At 41.6% G+C, this 20,453-nt stretch overlaps 2 protein-coding genes across 2 annotated transcripts; one reads left to right on the top strand and one right to left on the bottom strand.

Annotated features, from left to right (window-relative positions):
• Nucleotides 1-1,644: 1,644 nt before the first annotated feature.
• On the bottom strand, nucleotides 1,645-4,042 carry kcnmb3 (potassium calcium-activated channel subfamily M regulatory beta subunit 3). Its single transcript, XM_085377141.1, has 4 exons — nucleotides 3,879-4,042; nucleotides 3,558-3,767; nucleotides 2,548-2,731; nucleotides 1,645-2,013 (listed from the first exon to the last, which is right to left on the bottom strand). Exons 1-4 carry the CDS (start codon nucleotides 4,040-4,042, stop codon nucleotides 1,645-1,647), a joined length of 927 nt encoding a protein of 308 aa, XP_085233267.1.
• A 4,345-nt stretch (nucleotides 4,043-8,387) lies between these two features.
• Nucleotides 8,388-19,896, top strand: mfsd8l2 (major facilitator superfamily domain containing 8-like 2). Its single transcript, XM_085378507.1, has 11 exons — nucleotides 8,388-8,463; nucleotides 8,563-8,748; nucleotides 10,393-10,455; nucleotides 10,549-10,668; nucleotides 10,925-11,004; nucleotides 11,473-11,743; nucleotides 15,100-15,173; nucleotides 15,452-15,665; nucleotides 16,626-16,748; nucleotides 16,924-17,054; nucleotides 19,816-19,896. The coding sequence occupies exons 1-11, from the start codon at nucleotides 8,388-8,390 to the stop codon at nucleotides 19,894-19,896; spliced, it is 1,419 nt and encodes a 472-aa protein (XP_085234633.1).
• The last annotated feature ends 557 nt before the right edge of the window (nucleotides 19,897-20,453 follow it).

The raw sequence follows: 20,453 nt of genomic DNA on the forward strand, positions 1-20,453 counted from the left end.
TATCCCGGTATACTTTCACTGCATTGGCAGTGTGTTCGGGATCATTCATGCTGATCTGTTCTACAAATTTTGTTAAGATCACCAACACCAATGGCTGAAACGCTGCCCCAAACCACGACACAGCCTCCACCGTGTTTTACAGAAGGCTGTAGACACCCACTGTTGTACCTCTCTCCTCCACTCCTCCATACATACTGACAATGATTTTAACAAAAAATGTCAGTTGCCACTGATTTTAAGTCCAGTCCACTCATTAAGAGAGGCATCTTAACACCCACCCTTCCACTTAGGTTGTTTCTTATTAGGCTTCAGTGAACAGTAGTGCCAGATGTATCTTTAGGTCCTGTGTCAGGTCTTTTCTGGATATTATCTCTTACAGACATGACTTTCAGATACAGTTCATCTGCTATAGATGGTTTTTTAAGGGCACACTGCACACCATGCTGAGTTAGGTCATGTTTTCTGCTACTGGCGCTTTGGGAATCACCTTGTTGGTGTAAAAATACTACTTCATGTTTGTCTCTGTTATTTTATACATCTTTCTTAGAATTTTTCATCTAAGCAAATGGGTACAAGTTAACAGAGTGCCTAAAGATACAATTTAAAATGGTCTTTGTCAAGTTGTCTGTTGCATGTAGACACAACACTGGTTCATCCGTTGAGTTAGTTGCTTTTTTATGCTTGACTGATTTATAGGCCAGTGTTAAGTGGCTTAAAAACAAACACCAAACAAAGAAGAAATCCTCTGGACATGTTCAGTTATTCAAGGATTGCACTGAAAATGAATGAAGAACAACAAGTGTCCAAAAAGAGATACTGTGAAAAAGCTTCAAAAAACCTGTAGATCTATCTCTCAAAAGCACTTTAAAAATAACAAGAGAGTCTGGATCCTTTGAAGTGAAACATAAAGACACGGGAAGTGCATTGAGAGTTTTACACAAAACTCCAGGATGAGAATTATTTTTAACCATGAATCATGCAAAGACATTCAAGCAGAGTCTGTTATTATTCTAAATATATTGTGTCCAGTACTCCCTCGCATATTATCATTGGACCAATAGAAACTCTCATCCAACTGTGACACATAACATCAATCTGTCACGAATTTCCTCACTTCTCTCAGGGTGCAAATAATCATCCCTCATAAACTGACTTATTAGCCAGCTTGCTATCTGGAAAACATTAAAAAGTATTAGTCAGTGACCCAGAGCCCAGGCTAGATAAATCAGTGTTTGGATTATCAGGAGAGCATTGGAATGCTTCTCTCCTGTAAGTGATCCCTGGCCCGAGAAAGTTGGAGCGCTACCTGCTCGACACTTAACAAATATTGAATATATGCCTAATTAAACATGAGAGGTACTAATTGGTGCTGACTGAGTGTGAAACATCATGAATGGTGTGGCTGGTCAAGCAGACTTTGTTTCTTTCTGCCAACATTTGGACATCAGTGTCTATTTAATAACAGAGGAAGGCACTTTTTAATAAGGAGGCAAAAACTGTATAGATTTTCAATTCTCACACTTCAGACCAACATTTTACTTTGACTAACCTTTTACAAATCAACACTAGATAACTTTATGTACCAGTTAAAAGGCTTACAAAAATGGCATTTTTTGGCATATTACAGCTTAAGCTCTGGACATGTCATGAGGGAGATTGTGCGCTGGACCTACGGAGCAGCCTGTACAGTTTGCCCTGAGTGTATCTTGAAGTCAGCCGGCCCCCTGCAGCTTCACTGATCACCTCTGTGGACAGATGGGCTAGACACTGAGTCAGTTTCACAAGGCCCACCAGCAGAGCTCCACCGCCCAGAAGTATACAGGGCCACAGCAGTGCAAACAGGACCATCTGCAAAGTGTACTTCCTGCGTAAGATGGCGTGGTTGGGGTACCTCGTCTGATCAGTTAAACATGCGGTGTTGTTCCCGAGCAGACTGTCCAGGCTGCCGTTCACTTTCTGGACTTGATCCTGAAGTGCTTTTCTGTCCATTTGGCATTTGGGCATGTAGAAACACTGAGAGAGAAAAAGATAAGATTCAAGTGTAATTTTTTATCAAGTGACCTACCCCTTACAGTTGGCAGGACTGATTGCAATCAGTGCGACGAGCTGCAAGGGTCTTTTTTTTTTGGTGTCTGTTAAAAAAAGCAAAGGGAATTTACAAGCCTCCGTTTTCTGCACCGGTGCCAAAAAATACTTCATAGCATCTCTCTGAATGGAGCAGAAGTGCAGTGTGAGAGCATCTCCTAATAATATCTACTGGCTTATTCACAAGGGCACAGGCATTAAAAGTGTTGCTGCTTTTCCATCCTGTCAGCTACTTCAGCCTTCATCGCTTTCTCACATGCATTCCCAGGTCCATGCTTAGATGGATAATAAAACACCTGAGAATCAAAATTAAGAATTACTAAACAAAGTAATCTTACATGCTGTGCTATATAGATATAAAGACCTAATATTCAGATTTAATGCTCCAGAGCTGATGTCCTCCTCCTGAGCAGTTCATGTAACAATTCCTAAAACCTGGAATTTTGTGTTTTAAATCCACACCTCGGTCGCGAGGAGAACAGAATCCTCATTTAAGTGGAGCACGGCCTCCTCGGTGGAGCCATTGAAGTAAACCGTCACCGTCGCCTTGAGGCACGGCACTGTGCTCACACCTCTGCAGTCCACCCACTCCTCCAGTATCTCACTCTTCTGCAGCACACAGCTGGCATTACCATCATCCCAGCCACTGGAAGACAACCAGCAGGGAAGCTTCAGAGAAGCCTTCAGACTTACATAATTCACATGCACACCTCAATGGCACTAATTAAAACAGCTGCATAAAGGATTGCTACTGCAATTTGTAGTAGCAAAATTAGTGTGGGATAGACTGACCCATCAACTTTTCCACAGGAGCAGGGTTCCTGCCCAAGTTTTTATAATTTCTTACTTCATCTATGTGGTTCAGTGCAGTTAGCCAATATTTAGCATGTTAACAGTTAAATTAAGATCCTGAACGTGGAAGCTTTAGACTTGCTCAGCATCGTCTGTCATTGGTCTGTCGGTCATTGTCCATTGTTGTGCTGAATTCTTCTGGGAACTCTCAGACAGGCAAGAAAAACTACTGGAATAAAAATCCCATGCAGGAATACAGAGCATAAGCATCATCAGTGATTCCTGTTATACCGGCTTTGTTATTCTGACAGGAGATTATGTGACACAACTGATGGTGAATGCCAATAAAACTTGTAAAAGCTATTGCAGGAGAATAGGGTGCAACAACAATCACATGTCATGTGTTTTTAAGTGCCTTTTATCAGTTTGTTGCAGAGAAATCTTTCAAAATGATTAAGAAAGCTCAGCAGAAGGAAAAATATACACCAGCTGTCACAGGGCAAGAGGCAGGTCACCACTCTATCTCAGGACTAACACGCAGAGAGACAGGCAACCATTCACACTCGCATTCACTCTTAACACACACGTCTTTGGACGCACAGACACGGGGAGAACAAGCCTTCAGTGAGGGGATGCATTTGTAACTGAGCCTGGAAACGAGACAACACTCCCCAGTGTACCTGTTAACAAAGGGTTTGATCATTGTGATGCCGACTACAAAGAACATGAGCACAGAGAAGGCCATCATGGTGCAGCCCAGCAGGATGGCGCGGTCCTCCCCGACGCTTGCACCTGACACCTGTGTCCGAATCCCCTGTTCTCCGTGCCCGTCAGCTCCTCGGCTTCGATCGCGGTCCTGAGCCACCATAGTGTGGCAGAATTCCCCGGGCCTCACACACACAGACACACACACATACAGGGATTTAATTCAGAAGTGATTCAAACTTAAATGACTTCACGTTTGGTTAATTTTACACTCTTTAAAACAATAAATGACTTACATACAAAATGTATTTAAAGTAATGTAAGTGATAAAAATGAAATGAAATACAACAAAATGTAACCAATACTTCAAAAAAATGAGCCATGCTAGCAGCTCTGTAAGGCTGTGTTTGAAAATACGGGTGGTTTGAGCTAAACGCCACTTAGCATGGTAGCATGCCATTGTACCACTTGCTAATTAGCAATAAACAGGAAGCGCAGCAGAGGCTCATGGGAAGGTCATTAGTTTAGGAACTAGCTTATTTAGCTAGACATGAACACTGTAAGAGAAAAACACTGCCCATAAACAATAAATCAGTGATTAGAGGTCAAGCTGGAGGAATCATTTTAATTAGTCCTGTGTTAATAATGTGGGCCTTAGTATTTCCTTTAATCGGCAGTTTGTTAGCTGCACCTGTTCGCTGCTTGTTCATGCCTATCACACAGCAGCAAGCAATGCATCTAGCCATATAAACATAGGCTAGCCAGACTGCTGTGAGATGGAAAAACAACAGTATCTCAAATAACCACTCGTTACACCAAATGTAAGCAGAAGATCAGGACAGGTTGAATCTTGAAGCAGATTTGTTACAGCAACAGCAGAAGACAACACTGGGTGCTGCTCCTGTCATCTAAGAGCAGGAAACTGAGGCTACATTACAATGGGAAAACAGAAGACTGGGAAAATGTTGCCTGGTCTGATAAGACTTGATTTTTGCTGCAACATTTAGATGGTTGGATCAGAATTTGGTATAAATAACACAAAAGCATGGATCTAGCCTGCCTTGTATCAACAGTTCAGCTTCATGGGATATTTTGTTAACACAGTTTTGCTACTGACCACATCCATCCCTTTATGCCCACAGTGTCCCCGTCTTCTGATGGCTCCTTCTAGCAGGATAATGCACCGTGTCAGAAAACTCAAATCAGCTCAAACTGGTTTCTTGAACATTGCAGTGCACCTTTGGGATGCAGTGGAATGGGAGATTCTCATCATGGATGTGCAGCTGACAACCTGTGCGATGAACTAAAATCTCTGAGGAATGCTTCCTGCACCTTGTTGAATCTGTGCCATGAGGAATTAAAACGAAAGAAGACAAAAGTGGGGCTGATCTGGTACTAGCAACGTGTAGCAAGTGGCTGGTGAGTGTATACAGGTTATTTCTGATATATCATTCCCCTTCAAGCCATACATTTAGAAATACTCTGTGCTGTGCATGTGCTGTAATCTCACACATGCATATATGTTGAATCGTTTTTTCTAAAATCTTGACTAGTCCTTTGTTTACAACAGTGCATATCTGTTACAGACTGCTGCAGTTGTTTGTATATTTATACAATATTTCTTTTTAACCGACGCCATTAACAGACCAGCAGGATGTCATGAAACTTACTGGTTTTGTAACCTGTTGGAGGCAGGACAGGATACAAAATATAGGCTTTTTTTTTAAAACTTTACAAACAGAAGATGTACATTTTCCAGGCTTATAGTAGTAATCCTATGCCCAATCAGTGGAATGCAGTATGAACTGACTGATGTCACCACAAACTGGTTTTTATACATACCCAGTGAGCACCTATAGCGTGTATAATGTGAAGCTCTGTTTAAATTCAGCCGTGCTTTTCCTTCATAATGAACCCAAAAGTGTTGCTGCCTGGCCCAGTCGATTGCCGGCTCTTACCGTGTCTGCCGCCTGCGAGCACCGTGCAGGTTAATGTTAATGGGGATGCTGGATGACCTCCGGGGAGAATCTGTGTTCAACCACATGCCCACTCCTATCTGAGCTACCTCCTGTACAGTATATCCACCTAACAAGCTCCTCTCTATCTGAAAGTCAAATGTCCTTCTGCCAGCAGCTGATCATTTCATATCTCCAACAGGCTCCGGGGCACTGCTGTGACTGGCTGAGTGGACTCGATATCAGTTTAGTCACCGGGGAACTTCCTGTTGTTTACCAAGGCTCAAAGGTGAGTGCAAAAACACCTTCCACCCTCATATGTGTTTCTATAGAAACCACCACAGGTAAGGCAGGTAGGATGCTAATGGCCTCTCAGCGGGCCTGTGACACTCAGCAGCAGCCGTTTGTCACGGAAAAGCCGAGCCGGATGAATCCCTCCTTGATTACCGTTTCCACAGAATGAAACACACGCAGTGACGCTACACTGGTGAGTACACATGCTCTATGAAATCATTTTTCATTAAAAAAATTACAGAAAGGTCAACACTATGGCCAACAAATGCACGCATACATATATAGTAGATTCCTACCCAAATACATGAGTCCTGCGACTTTTCATCACTGCAGGGGCCTGGTGAGCTCGAAACCTCTCAGATTGTCTGGACGTTATTTGGCATGAGCACATGATGCTGAGCGAGTTTATATCTGCTATTCAAACAATCAAATGTTTTGTATTATTCATGGGTTGCTGAAAAACATATGGCGGTATTAACTTGGTGACAGTTCTGTTTAATACAGCGAGCCCAAGGCTAGGAACACCACAGCAGCTTGAAAAAAGGAGCTACAGCTCAACACAACAGACAGCAGTGTCATACCTAATTTATTCAGTATTGAATACATTGCAGCGTTAAGCTGAATAGTTTCCTCCGTTGCCCGCTCTGCTGTTAAAGCTCCATAAGCTATAGTCCTTGTTTATCTGATGTATTTCATTACTTTTTGTTTTATCACTGTGTGATTTATTGTGTTTTTGAACAGCTAAATTTAGCCCCATGCTTGTAAAAAGCACAATTCCTATTTAAAGACCTGTGCAAAAGACTCAAACCACCTCTTATTTCTTTATATTGTGCTATAGAAATAGGAAACAGGTGCAGGGATTTATTGAAGCATGTGCAAACATGCATGGAAACACACAGTATGTGAGGCAAAAACAGAGTTTGTACAATTCTAACAAACATGAACGGCAATAATTGGTGTGACTTTATGTTGGCTGCCTTTTTTCTTCTGTTCTTTGTCAACACGATCCCACACTGCTTGTTGAGGTCCGAGCTCTGGGGAGGCCAATTCATGACTGGTAGTGTTTCACTGTGTGTTTACTGCATTGGCAGTGTGTTTGGGATCGTTGTCATGCTAAAACATTATCAGAAGCTTTCCAGATTGTACTACATGATGGATCCAAATTTGATGGTGCTTTTCTGTGTTCATCAATTTGGACAAGATCTCCAACACCACTGACCGAAATGGAGCCCAAAACCATGATAGAGCTTCCACCATGTTGTACACACTCTATGTTGTACCTCTTTCCTGACCTCTGTACATACTTGAACCAAGTATTTCATATTTGGATTCACCACTCCATCTGTTGTTTCTCATTTTTAGTTTAGTTATTGTAAAATCTGGCATTACATGATAACCTCAGCCTTTTGTCCCCGTTTCTCTTCCTTTGGCTTCTTCCTTTCATTGAGATCATTTCTCATTAGGCTTCAGTGAACAGTAGATGGATCAACTTAAGCACCAGATGCATCTGTCAGGTCCTGTGTCAAGTCTTTGCTGGATTTCTTCAGCAGTTTCCTAAAATCCTTAAGGACAAACTGCACACCATGCCGGGATATGCCGAGTTTTCAGCTAATAGCTCTTTGGGAATCACATTACTACGCCAAAACTACTATTTTATGTTATCATTGGCATTTTTCATAGATTTAACTACAGAAATTGAACAGAAGATGTGTTTTTGCAACAGGCTTCAAGTAACAAAGTGCCTTAAAGATACAATTTGTCCTATTCTCTGTTATGTGTAGGAGCTTTTATTATGCTTGAATGATTCATGGGTCAGTGTTAAGTGGCTTAACAGAAAAAAAAAACAAAGCAAAGCAACAACAAAAAAAAGATTTACTATGAAAACAGTCAGTTCCAAGAAAAACTCTGAAACTCCTTCAGAAGGCCTGGAGAACTATTGCCCTGGCTCTTCTTTAGATGTTCTTCTTTAGTCTGCCTCCTTGGAAGAAAAGTATAAAGAAATGAGGAGTGTCTCAAGACTTTTGCATATTACTGTGTAACCAAAAGGGGCAGATAGGCCTTGCACATTTTTTCACAAGGTTGTGAGGTGCTTTTGATGAAACTGAAGCAAACAAGTTTAAATATGTATAAACCTCAGGGTACTTTACCTCACCGGGCAACCTGAGAACTTGCCTCGATCTCGCAGCGTGGTGCTACACCGAGGACTGGAGTCAAACAGAATTTCATCTTTAACATAAATGCCTAATGGAATTGGACTACTGCAATCATTTCATATTTGTTTGTATTGTTTCCATGTTTGCTGTGACGTGGTCCAGGCTTCGTTCGTCCTGAGCTTTTTCTGTAAGAAAAGCCTCCCATCGTCTTTGTTGTCCATCTCTAAGAAGTTTTGCTGTGACCTTGTAAAGTGCTGCAACAGATTCCTCTGATTATCTGGGCCGGCAGCTGTAATATGATGCATGGTGTCTCTTGTTATCTGATTATGGCTCTGAAGAATGTTTCAGAGCAGCATGCGCAGATAGAGGTTGGCATGTAAAAAGAAGCAAGTCAGTGAGGACAATGGATAATCACCAAAAGAGGAATCTTACTTTTCTCACCATTGGACTGATATTCATGCTGAGTGGCATAGAGTACGGTAAGTTCATATCGAACTGGATATCATTTCAGGGTTGTTTTTGGCATATTAATGCACACGTCTCAACCCTTCTCTGTTGTTCCTCTGTGGTGGCCTCAGCTGTCATTCTTCCTACAATATGGAGGTATCTACAGATTTTGGAGGCTCCACCTTACTTCCTAGGTCTCGGTCTGTCTGCCTTCAGCTTGAGTGCACTGGTCACGGGCCCGCTATTTGGCATCTGGTCAGATCGAAGCAAAACTACAAAGTCCATTGTCCTTTTCTCAAATGTTTTCGAGATTGTTGGTAAGTAGTCAAGCCACGAGACATCACATGACTAATTTAGACTCTGCGTCACGCTTCTGTATGAAGAGACTCTGTGGGTCATCTTTTACGCATTTATTTTCACCTCATGCAACACAGAGAATTCCTTATAGATGACCGAGCTTACAAAAAATCTGATATCAGGTCATTCCTTTCATCTGAATGCAATCTAAATTTCTCTTTGAACGTAGCCTCCGGGAGGAAGAAAGTCAAGTGAATAGTGAAAGAGGCGCAGAATTGATTTAAACCTGCTTTCTTTCTAATGGCCAGCAGAGGGTGGCTTCTGCAGTTGCAAAAAGAAGTCTGATTGTAGAAAAGTCAAAGAGGAAATCACCCTACTGGTCCCTTCCCAAAATATTGATTCTGTTCTGAGTCTCATTTAGAATAAAAGACACAGTTAAGCAGGAAGTGCTTGCTAAATTGTGTTTGGCCATTTCCTGCCATGTGATTGTCAGTCACACTTCATCACGTGTGGTTTCATAAAAAGAAAAAAAAAGGCTTTAGTTATGTAGACCTATACTGGCTGGCAACCCCATGGCAACCACCCGCTGGGTTGTGTTGGTCAGTGTTTGCTGGAGGTTACTAGGTGAAATCAGTCACAAAGAGGGTACTGTACCAACAACGTCCTTGTGATTGCTTTTGTTGATAGCAGATTGCTGCAGTTGCCCCATAGCTTGCTGTTGTAAAACTAAAATAAGACTTGAAACAGAGAAGGTTCACGTGTCTTCCATGCAAACTACTGGTGACAGCAGCAACTTGCTAGAGACCAAAGCAACTGCAAGAAGGTTCCTGGTAGCGCACGGTATACCTCCATACCGCTTTGTGACCAATTTCATGCTAGTGCGTGCCAACCTCTAGCAACCACTCTCCAAGCAGTTGTGGTTGGTGAGTGGTGAGAGGGCTATTAACAGTGGACCTTTAACCTCCTGCAGCCACTGGCTAATCTGTTAGTTGATGCACATGTTTCCATAGTGACCATAGTTACCAGATAGCCACTGACTAGTCTCTAGGCTTGTGTGAAGGTACAGGCTTCAAAATGAGAACTCTCTAGCTGCCTCTGCGATTCAAATTTTTATCTACAGGATGCACACAATGGATTATGGGAATTTCTAAAATAACTATTTATTTGTTCTTTAAGCAAAGCATTATAGGGATGATGTGAGTCATTGTTAAGAAATTTATGTTGTCAACCAAACAACAAAATCACCTGAATGCTATTAGACTAACAGTATATTCTAAATAGTAGCTAAATATTAGTAAATACTAGCTAAAACCTAGCTACTATCAGCTAAAATCAACTAACTAAAACAGCAGTACCACATGATCGTCTATTATTGTTAATGTGCACTTTACTAGATACAGTGTTTTTCTATTGTCACCGAATGTGTTGGAATCAATGACTGTAGACCTTTTTAGTAAAAGAAAAGGTTTTTTTTATACAGTCATTGGTTGGCGTGTTAGCATGCTAACATTAGCCAACTAGCCAAAGTATAGAATAGTATAGAAGTTAATGGAATTGTTACAGGGTGAAGCCAGTACTTTTTTGGAAACATTTAAACAAAGATCTTGCCTCAGATGAAGATGCATTTCACAACAATTTTTTATTTTTTTTAAATTTCTTCTCAGGTAACTTTATGTATTTCATTGGATACTCAAAGTGGCTTTTGTTATGCAGTCGGATTGTAGCAGGTGACAAATGCACACACATGCACGCATGCATTACGTAAAACGGTTAACACTCAGTGCATGTAATATATCATAGTTTGATATGTTTGCCCTAAGGTGTCGGAGCAGGAGCTGGGTCCTCCATCTTTGGCTTTTTGACTCGGAGCACTCAGCCGGAGGAGCGAGCTGGAATATTTGCCGCCATCATGGCTGGTCGACAAGCCGGTCTTCTTGTTGGTCAGTTTCTACCCTTTCCACTTATCCACAGAGAAATAGGTGTTATTTCACCTCTCACCATCCCTTCCACCCTGTGAGGAAATATCAGACAACGGGAAGGATTTCGTGATCCTTTTTTTCCCTTTTTTCTTTTTTGATGTTTCATTTAAACTGTGAGCAGAAAAAAACATTCAATAAAATCACTAAGGAGCAGGCTACTGTTTCCACACATCTTCCATTTATCTCATCTTTAAAGCACTTCCTCCTGTCTCTACAGGGCCGGCGTTCAACCTGTTCCTGCGGCTGTGTGATTTCAAACTGGGGCCCTTTGTTGTGAACAAGTATACGTCTCCTGGGGTAACAGCATCCAGATAATCAGTAATCTAAGGTTCTGTGAAAGGCTCATGAATACAGAAATAACCTTCAGAAATAGTCGCTCTACATTCTGTGCTCACATATATATTTTTCCTCCTTTGTTCTCCTGTGAGTAAGAGGAATACAAAACACCTGCAGCGGTACTCGGTCCCGTAACAACCTGTATCGATCTGTTTCTATCTAAGTGTGCCTCAATAAAACACCTGTAGCGTGGATGAAGCTTAAATGAGACTTAACAAAGCTCTTATATGCCTGCTTCCATTTTTTTCCGCATAATATGACCCAGAATCCCTCTCTAGAGTTCACTCTGCCAGGCAGCGCTTCCATAGCTGAACCACTTTATCTCTCCTGAAAGCTTCCAGGGATTCTGGTCCTGTGAAAATATCTTTTTTTGTGTGTTTAAACTGTAAGATCTTTGAAGACATGTGGGTTTTTCCTCCATGCTGTCAGATCTTCATGTGCCTGTTGTGGATGCTGCTCCAGTTTGTCGTCCTGGCTATGTACTGGGATGTACCACCCGTTAGCTGCGAGGGGGGAGCCACGATGATGGAGATGAAACAGGAGGAGGTAGAGGAAGAGGTGCCGCTGATGGGGTCTGACGAGGAGCCGGTGCACACCTACAGAGCCCTCAACTCCGACCAACTGGAGACCTCCACCTCGTCTGACATGCAACCCGTCCACAGAGCTTCGGACCCCTTCCGAAACTTCAGCGCCAGCAGAGGTGAGCCGGCAGGTTTGACTGCCTGTCTCGAGCAATTACAGTCAGCTTTCCTCTGCCCCATTTTGCAGCGTTCAGGTAGGAAGAGGTGTCACTGCCAATGCACATGTTTCATATCTGCTCTATTGATTTTGCTTGTATTTGCTCACTCAGTCTCGCACACACTTTCCATTCTCCAGGTCTCTCTGAGGAATTTTCTGCAGCATGTCAGATCAGATTCCCGGTGTATTGATTGGACTTGCGTGTACATGTCTGGTTTATGTCAGAGCATGTATATACATGATGTCAGGTGCACTATTGGATTAGTGTCATAGTACGTTTACATGGCGATTGCGATTGTTTGCCACTACTCAATATCCTTTCTGTACTTTCTTTGACTGTGTGTGTGTCTTGGGAGTGAGTGGGTTGAGTACTTACTCATTTGTCTTAACCATGTTGTGAGGACCTAAAGCTTTGATCGTAGATTTACGCACTCACATTCTGGGGATTTATTTTTCTTTTGGGGACATCGTTAAATTTAAGCTGCAGACGTGTTTAAAGCTTACGGTCGAGGTGAGTGTTGGGGTCAGAGTTGTGTTTAAGACTGAAGTAACTCTCCAGGAAATGCGAGTCGGTGTTGTGTCCTCTAAAGACACAACTGCGAGTGCGTGTGTTTGTGTGTATGTGCTGTATTGATTCTCTCACTCTTTGAAGACGTGGTAGAGGGAAGGATGGAAGACTTCCTTTTTTATTGACTGACTTGCTGTGGTTGACTTGTGGATGAAATGGAGACAGAATTGGTAATGTGGCCAACATTCCTCTTATTGATTCCTTTTTGTACGAAGAGAAGCTACAACACCAGAAACGCAGCAGGAGCGGAGGATGTTTTCTCTGGCACATGCAGTAGGAGTGTCTGTTAGCCCTTACAGCGTGTCTGGTATTCGCTCTCTTTAATTATTGATCTTTTCTGACTTTTTGTGGAGAAGCTTTGAAAATCAGGGCAGATCTTTCACTTTCTTTCATCAAATCTTGATTTTTCTGGTAGGTGTCGTGGAAAGAAAAAAGTACATAACAGCACCAGTAAAATCTCTGTGAATCTTTGCTTTTGGAACAAGGAAAACTACACAACTGCCTTTTTTAGTCCATGTACTTGTATTGTATCTGAACTGGATCAGATTTTACACATGCTTACACGGCACTGCAGGTTTGTAGCCTGCTCTGTTTCACGCTCTAGTTCTTCTCCCTTGAAAAGACTGAAACATTCAAAGATGTATTATCTGAAATATACTTAAGAGATATTTTGTAATCAAGAGTTAGATTCCACTTTCATACTGAGCAAAAAGTCCAGATGCAGGAGTGAATGCCTTCATTTGTTTAACATGTATAAAAATATAGAAATAAAAGAAATGCAGGTTTTACTCTGTGCTAGATCCTCTGCTAGTAAATGTCTTCCTGGATAACTAACAACAATGATATCAATGAAGTCAATATGTGGTTTAAAACAGTTCTAGGCTATATAGCTTCTTAGTTTTTCCAGTTAGATCAAGAAAGTATGATTAGTTTTAGGGTTGAATTTTGGGTTGATATTTTCAGGTTGTACCCCTCCTCTCACGAGTGATGAAATGTTTAGAAGTAATGGTAAGCTAATTTTAATGCCATGCTAGCTAGTCTCTTTCCTAAGCTAAGCTATACAATGAATAAAACGGTGGAACTTGCTGTTTTGCTTTGTCTACTTGTGGCGTCACCAGAAAACCATCTTTAGGTCAAAGCATTTTCCTCATAGATCTTTTTATTACTTATTTTCTGTGCAGCATCAAATGTAAAATGTATCGGCTGAGCAAGAGCATGTCTTTAAGGTCCAAAGGAAAAGCATCAAAGCGGCCACCTGGATTTTTAAAAAAAGTATAAATAAATCTTGGGCTAATTTGGATTGGCCGCTGAGCTGCTTTTATCCATAGATGGGATAAAAACTAGTTTCCGAGTCGTTTGCCGTTTGAATTGATGCTTTGATGTTTTTGCTGTCACCATTTTTTTTTTTTGGGGGGGGGGTGTTTGAAGACAGAGTTGAGGTTTGGATGAAGAATCAGGTTTTCAGCTCACTCTAGCAGGTTTGGTTACCAGTCTGCTTCCATAAACTTCATAGGATCAATGAACAGACAAACAAATCAGCTAATTAGTGTTAACAAAGATAATAATCAAATATTAGACTTTTACTCACCAAACCAGAAACACAAACTTCTGGGAGAGTTCGTACCACGCAGAAACACATCATATTAGCCAATTAAAATTGTCATAAAAGGCACCAACAGCACAAGCATGGAGGTAAGATCCAGCTCAGTGGCTTGAATTAGCAGAGGTGATACCTAGAAGACCCAAACTGCTTACAGTTGCTTGTGTCTGGATGCCTGTTGGTCAAATTGGCCGCGCCCCCAGCTTCTAGTATCCAGAGTCCTTAAAAAACCCCTCTCTGCTCAGAGATTTTGTAATAAGTGAAAAAATGCACAAACTATTTTTTGTTCTTTAACGATGCTTTCTACTGTCTGGATATTTTAACATTAGGATTGACCTTCTTTTAGAGCAAGGCAATTTTCAGCTCCAGTGGTTGCCCTTTGCTTTAATACCAAAGACCTGGCAACCCTAGCAACCACTTTGTAACTTTTTTTGTCCATTATTAAGCATTTTTGATTCTAATAATCAGTCTGTAGATTCAGACTTTGGAATAAAAGCTGGGAAATCTTGGGGAAAAAAATCTGTCTCAGAACTTTCTGAGGTACAATAAATCATTTTAAAGCCACATCAGGTATTTACCTGCACACATACACATCCAGTGACATAAAATAATCAAACCATGTCAATAGCAGTGCAAACGCTGAACACAGAGAACTGAACTGTAGTGGATCACACAGTGTAATATCAAGCCGATTCTCCAGCCATCTGGCATCCAAATTTAGCAGCAAGCCCAGCTCGTTTTCCTCCTCTCCAAGCCCATAAGGAGGAATTTGTTCCAGGAAAAGCTGGTATCAAAATTTGGAATTTATTGAAAGCTTCCCCCCCCCTTTTTTCCTGTGTAATCATGTTTTGGATATAAGATAAATATCAGAATCCATACTTCTCTCCATCAAAAGAAATAGATATAGAGCGTCTTGGACGACATGATCAACACGACCAGGCGGCCAGGATTTGTCACGCCTCCTTCTATCTTACAACCGCTTTGAGATCGTCCAACTTTTCTTTTCTCTTAAAACTTCTTGATCTCGAATTAACTTGCCAGTTGAAACTTTCGATTTGAAGCTAGCAGTTGAAGATTTTTGGGGATTTTTCTCCCTGACTTCCCTATTTTATTTCTTCTGGTATCTCTCTCTCTGTCCTTCTCTGCACAGAGTTCCTGAGAGAAGAGGTAGTTGTTGTCCTCACGGCTCAGTTCATCACTCTCTTCAATCAGACGGCGCTGGAGGTGAGAGCAGCGACCATCGAGATCCATCAGGCAGCGATTCCAAACATTTCACACTATGTCACACTGTTTATCATCCAGAGTGAATAACACTGAGTCTTCTAAGACCTAAACTTTTGGGAAAATAATCAGTTAAATGCTGAAGCACATAATCAGCCTCTGTGTAAAGATCCATTCTCACCTCTTATTAAACTGACCTAACTGGATACTCTGGTTACCTTTCTTTACCTCTGAATGGACCGCTTTGCCTAAATGACTGGTGTCTTTCTAAAAATTCACAGACCATGGTGACCCCTCTTACGCAGCGCCACTTCAACTTTGGCGAGCTGGGCAACAGCCTCATGTACAGCCTGTGCGGGGTGGAGGTCATCCTGGGCTTCTTCTTTGTACGCTGGCTGAGCAGGAAGGTGGCGGACCGCGCCGTGCTGGCAGCGGGCCTGGTCATCTGCTGCACCGCCTGTATCTGGTGCCTCATCTTCCTCTGCAACCCCCGAGGTGCTAACCTGCCTGTGAAAAACCACACCCACAGACACACACACAAATGCAGGCACACACAGACACAAAAATGCCTCTTTTTCTGAGCCAAATCCTTTCTGTTCCACCAGTGTCGGTGTGTAGAGCACAGCAGAGCCATATTGGGTTACACACTGGCTGAACTGAGTGTGCTCTGTAAATGATATCATTCAGCAGGATACCATAGAGGCAAACCGGATCCTGTATGTTAATGTTGGCCTGCGTCTGTTGCAGCTCGTCACGTTTATCGCTCTGATTACAAGTGACAGGTGCTGGAGCTGGGTAGTGCCTGAGTACATATAAAAGGATTAGAGTAATCAAATTTAGCAAAAATGCTATTTGTTAAAGCGTGGCTGTCATTTGTTTGCCATTTGTTAACCGTTGTGGTTAAAGCAACCGAACAAAGACATAAAACCCGAAAGAAAGACACCTAAAGAAAAACTATTTTATCCTTTGGGGCCACCGAGAGGCATGTTTGATTGGTGAAACTGTAATTTGATCGTAAAATGATAGACTTTCAGCTCATGCAAGAACTTCCAACAATTAGAGTCGGCACAAATTCATACAGGCATGTGCATGATGCAAAGCAGCAGAGAACAAAAATCAAGTGGTTGCCAGCTTGGCAGGGGTTTCGTTTTTCGGATTGAGCCGTCTCTGGTGTTGCCAGCCCATTTGTGGGAGAAACTTAAAAACTGACGGACGGACAAGCTGGGCAACCGAAGCATGATCTGCCACACTCTTTGAATGATCATGACTCCACATGAGAAATAAGAAGCTTCAGAACTGTCATATTTATTGGCCACTAGGTCTATCAAATATAGGTATGCGAGGGTTTATGTTGGATTGCGCTAAAGGTAATTGCTGAATTATGTATTCCATTTACTCTGTGATAAACTACTTTAATTTAGCGATCCTGTGATATCATCTTCCCACCCCTGCCAGGTGGTTATGGATGGGAGCTGTCGGCCTTCATCATCGGAGTGTTTCTGCAGCTGCTGGGGCTTCCCTTTGTGGCCGTGTCTCAGGTGTCTCTCTTCTCCAAAGTCACTGCTGAGAAAACACAAGGTTGGCTCATATTACCTTGGCACCGTGTGCTGGCTCAACACATTAAAACAACAGATTGTTGCTCAGCGCATGTGATGCATAGAAAAAAAAATTACACGTAGCGAACTTTAAAGCCATATTGTTATGTTTATATCTGAAATAAATAACCTAATATTTTGTGATCCCTCACCAAAAGGATTCAGCCAAGGTGTCAGACGCTCAGTTGGGGGCCTGGCCACAATCTTGGGTCCCTTGTGGGCTGGAGGATTGACTAATAATTTGTACATAATGTTGGGCATGATGCTGGCACTACTTCTTATTATCACAGTAAGTAGAACAAGGCGCTCAGTAATAGTGTAGTGTTACACAGACTGGCTATGTGGCTGTGTTCTGTCAGGTGTTTAGCTTAGCTTGGCTTAGCATGTAACCTATTATGTGGTACTAACACATATCTACTATCACTGATAAACCAACGGGATAAGACATGCCATATACAGTTATTTAACCGATACAAAAGAGAAACTGGAAAGTTTTGTGTTGTTCAAATTTTTATTCTTTATAGAGTGCTAAGCTAAGCTATAGCTTGTAGCGTTTACGTCATAGATCCAGACCTGAAATTCCTCCAGAAGTAGTGATGTAGCTGCTGCAGGACAGCGATTTAACTGCAAAATGACATAAGCGTTCAGCAAGCTTGCTTAAATAGAGAATTAATTTTGTTTTGCAATCACTTGAGTCAAGTCCCCTGTTGCAAGGAGACCTATTGCAGACAGGTTGCACTCTTTGGTGCAGAATAATTGATTGATTGCAGTGAGCTGGCAACCTCTACAAGGTATCTGAGAGTGATTGCAGTCAGTCTGAGGGGGACCATGATCATCCACCTGTGCAGTTGCCTTAGTATTAAAAGTGCGCGCCACAAACTTTTCTGTTCAGCTCAATTCTTTTTATATAGCACCAAATCACAACAACAGTTGCCTCCATGCACTTTTTATCCGGTTGTTCAGTCTGACGTCACTAGCCGTGTCTGGGTCTAAACTCCGCTGCAGGTCCATATATCAAACATCACTATGGCATTACTGAGAGTTGAAAAACTGTCTAAAGTCTTTCATCTTTAATAAAATGATCAGCGTTCTGCTCTACCAGGTGTAACAATTGAGTTTAACATCCAGGCATCCATGAAAACGGAATTTATGACATTTAACGGAGTTAGAAGTTAGCAGGGAGTTAGCTCGCTAGCTTCTATCTAAATACAATATAGCATGTCCTGACTGCAGGGTTTTGGAAAGAAATTAAAACGTACAGCTCTGTTATCACTTCCAGCATAAATGAAGACAGAAAACTAAACAGCAGTGACGTTTGAAGGGTTACTGAAGTTGGGCTAGCTGGTATATAATGATGTGCTACGTGACCGCTAGCGACACAGCTATGTTAGCATAATATAAACAAGCTAACTTTTTTTTCCACTCGATAAAAGTTAACGTGAGTGTTCTCGGTGGTCAGGAACAAATGTAATCGCATGGCAGGATGCTGTAAAAGGACCAAACTTCAGCCAGGAGAACAACTGAGATAATCCATTCACAATACGAGGTTAGTCATTCATATACTGCTGCATGGGCTGGGCTGTAGTTACATCCTAAGGTTTTAAAAACTGAGCTTAAATAAATGATTAGCGGTAATAAAAGCCGAGGGAGGTCAGCAGTGATCACTGACTGTTTTAGGAGCTTTTTGAGATCAAATAGAAGAAAATACATAACATTAAACATGTTAACAACACAAAAGCCATATTAAACGCAGACTACTTTAGGCCCGGAAGTAGGATTCGTCGTGTCATCACTGAACAACCGGATTGTAAGGTTAAGACCTATGTCTGTGAAGGTTCTCAGTCATCCAGGTCATCATAGTCTAAGGAGGTTTAAAAGAAAAGCGTCTGGACTTCTTTAGGTTTCTTGAAGACGTTTCATCTCTCCTCTGAGAAGCTTCTTCAGTTCTAAGAGCAATTGGTGGACAGTCCCAGATTTTAAGCCCTAAGTAAAGGTCCTAAAATAATACATAGAATACAGAAAAAAAAAATCCAACAATCAGATGACCCCTTATGAGCAAGTGCTTTGGTCACAGTGGGAAGGAAAAATTCCCTTTTAACAGGAAGAAACCTCCGGCAGAAACGGGCTTAGTGAAGGGTGGCCATCTGCCACGACCGATTGAGGGTGAGAGGGGAGAAAGACAAAACACAACAAACAACATCAGTGCATAAACCCTGCAATCACCAATTTTTCCTAGTTGCAAGAAGGTTGTTGCTCAATTTTTGCTATAGTGCGACTGAACCAAAAATGTTCCTTTTAGTTTTCCCTAGATTATATATATACTCCATAATCTGTTAAAAGCTCAAAATACGGTTTAAAACGCCTTTCTCCCCTTTAAACTTATATTTAATACAGCCATCTGTGCTTTGGATTATCCCATAGTTCATTTCGTGATTGTCTGGGTAGTGTGTCTCTCTAATATAGTCTTGGTCATTAGGCAGACTGACTGTGTATGGCTTTAAGAAAATCGCCTTCTGCTAAAGGATAGCTTACTTTAGCTTCACATAGCGTTGAGACTGAAAACAGACGCTACAAACTAGCAGGTGGGAAAGCTCACTGGAATATAACATGTTACATTCTACTGTTGTTTTTTTTAAAAAAAAAAGTAATTTGGTGATAAAATTCCAAATAGTTCTTTTGAATTTATGTTTATTCTGCATGCTAAACTAAGTTAAGCTGTGTGGTTAGCTGTAGCTTCACATTTAGCATAGACACGAGTGTGGCTTCAGACTGATCATTTAACGCTTACAAAATCTTTAATGGTTATTTTAATTTTAATGTCAGCAGAGAGAAAGAGCTCCGTTTTCTGTCCTTCATCTACCTTCCCTGTTTGAAACTAGCCGAAGCTACTGCTTAAAAAAAATTTTTTTTCACCAATCCAGTGTGAAAAACAGTAGCCACAGGCTGTTCTAGCCAGTAAAATCTTTAACTCAGCATGTCTTTGATAGCCTCTACTTATTACTTGCTTCTCTCTATTCTCCAAAGCCATATCACACTGTACATTTTCACAGGTTATGACAGCGCTGTCCTACGACCGCCTGACTGAGCCGCGAGCGGTGCAGAGTGCACAGAGCTCTGACAGCGGAGGATAGAGCTGCAGTCCTTGTGAAGAGCAGGAGAGGCTAAAGACGGACAGAGGGAGCGCCCTTCACCTCTGAGAGAATCAATACAGGTTTACTGCAGAGGGAATTGTATGAATGTGGAATAAAAAATGTTCAAAATACATGCTGGACCTCAGAAGCTGCTGTAAAGGTGATCACACTCTTTCACGGTTAAATAACACTGTTCGTTTCTAAGCTGTGCTATCAGATTCAATTATAATTGACCTTAGGTGCATATTTACTATCAGACTGTTAATTATATTTTACACAAGGGGGCACCATTGCTCTCATATTGAATATTCAGAGGCATAAATGAAGATGAAAGCCATTATTTTTAAACCAAACTATTTTTATTCCCCCGGTGTTTGTTGGAAAAAAATAAATAAATGAGAGAAAGAAGCAGGTTTGTAGCAAAGCTTTGTTTCTTGTCTTTCTTCCTTTGGAAAAAAAAAAAGAGAGAGACGGAGAACAGATGACACAATGAGTCCAGAAGTGGAGTTGTCAACATCTGAGAAGCTCCATGTCAGTGCTGCTGATAGAAGAAGGTC

Source organism: Diplotaxodon limnothrissa, linkage group LG18, assembly GCF_057381915.1.
Source record: "Diplotaxodon limnothrissa isolate DT_005_m linkage group LG18, D_limnothrissa_male_GT1.1, whole genome shotgun sequence".
NCBI classification, from domain to species: domain Eukaryota; kingdom Metazoa; phylum Chordata; class Actinopteri; order Cichliformes; family Cichlidae; genus Diplotaxodon; species Diplotaxodon limnothrissa.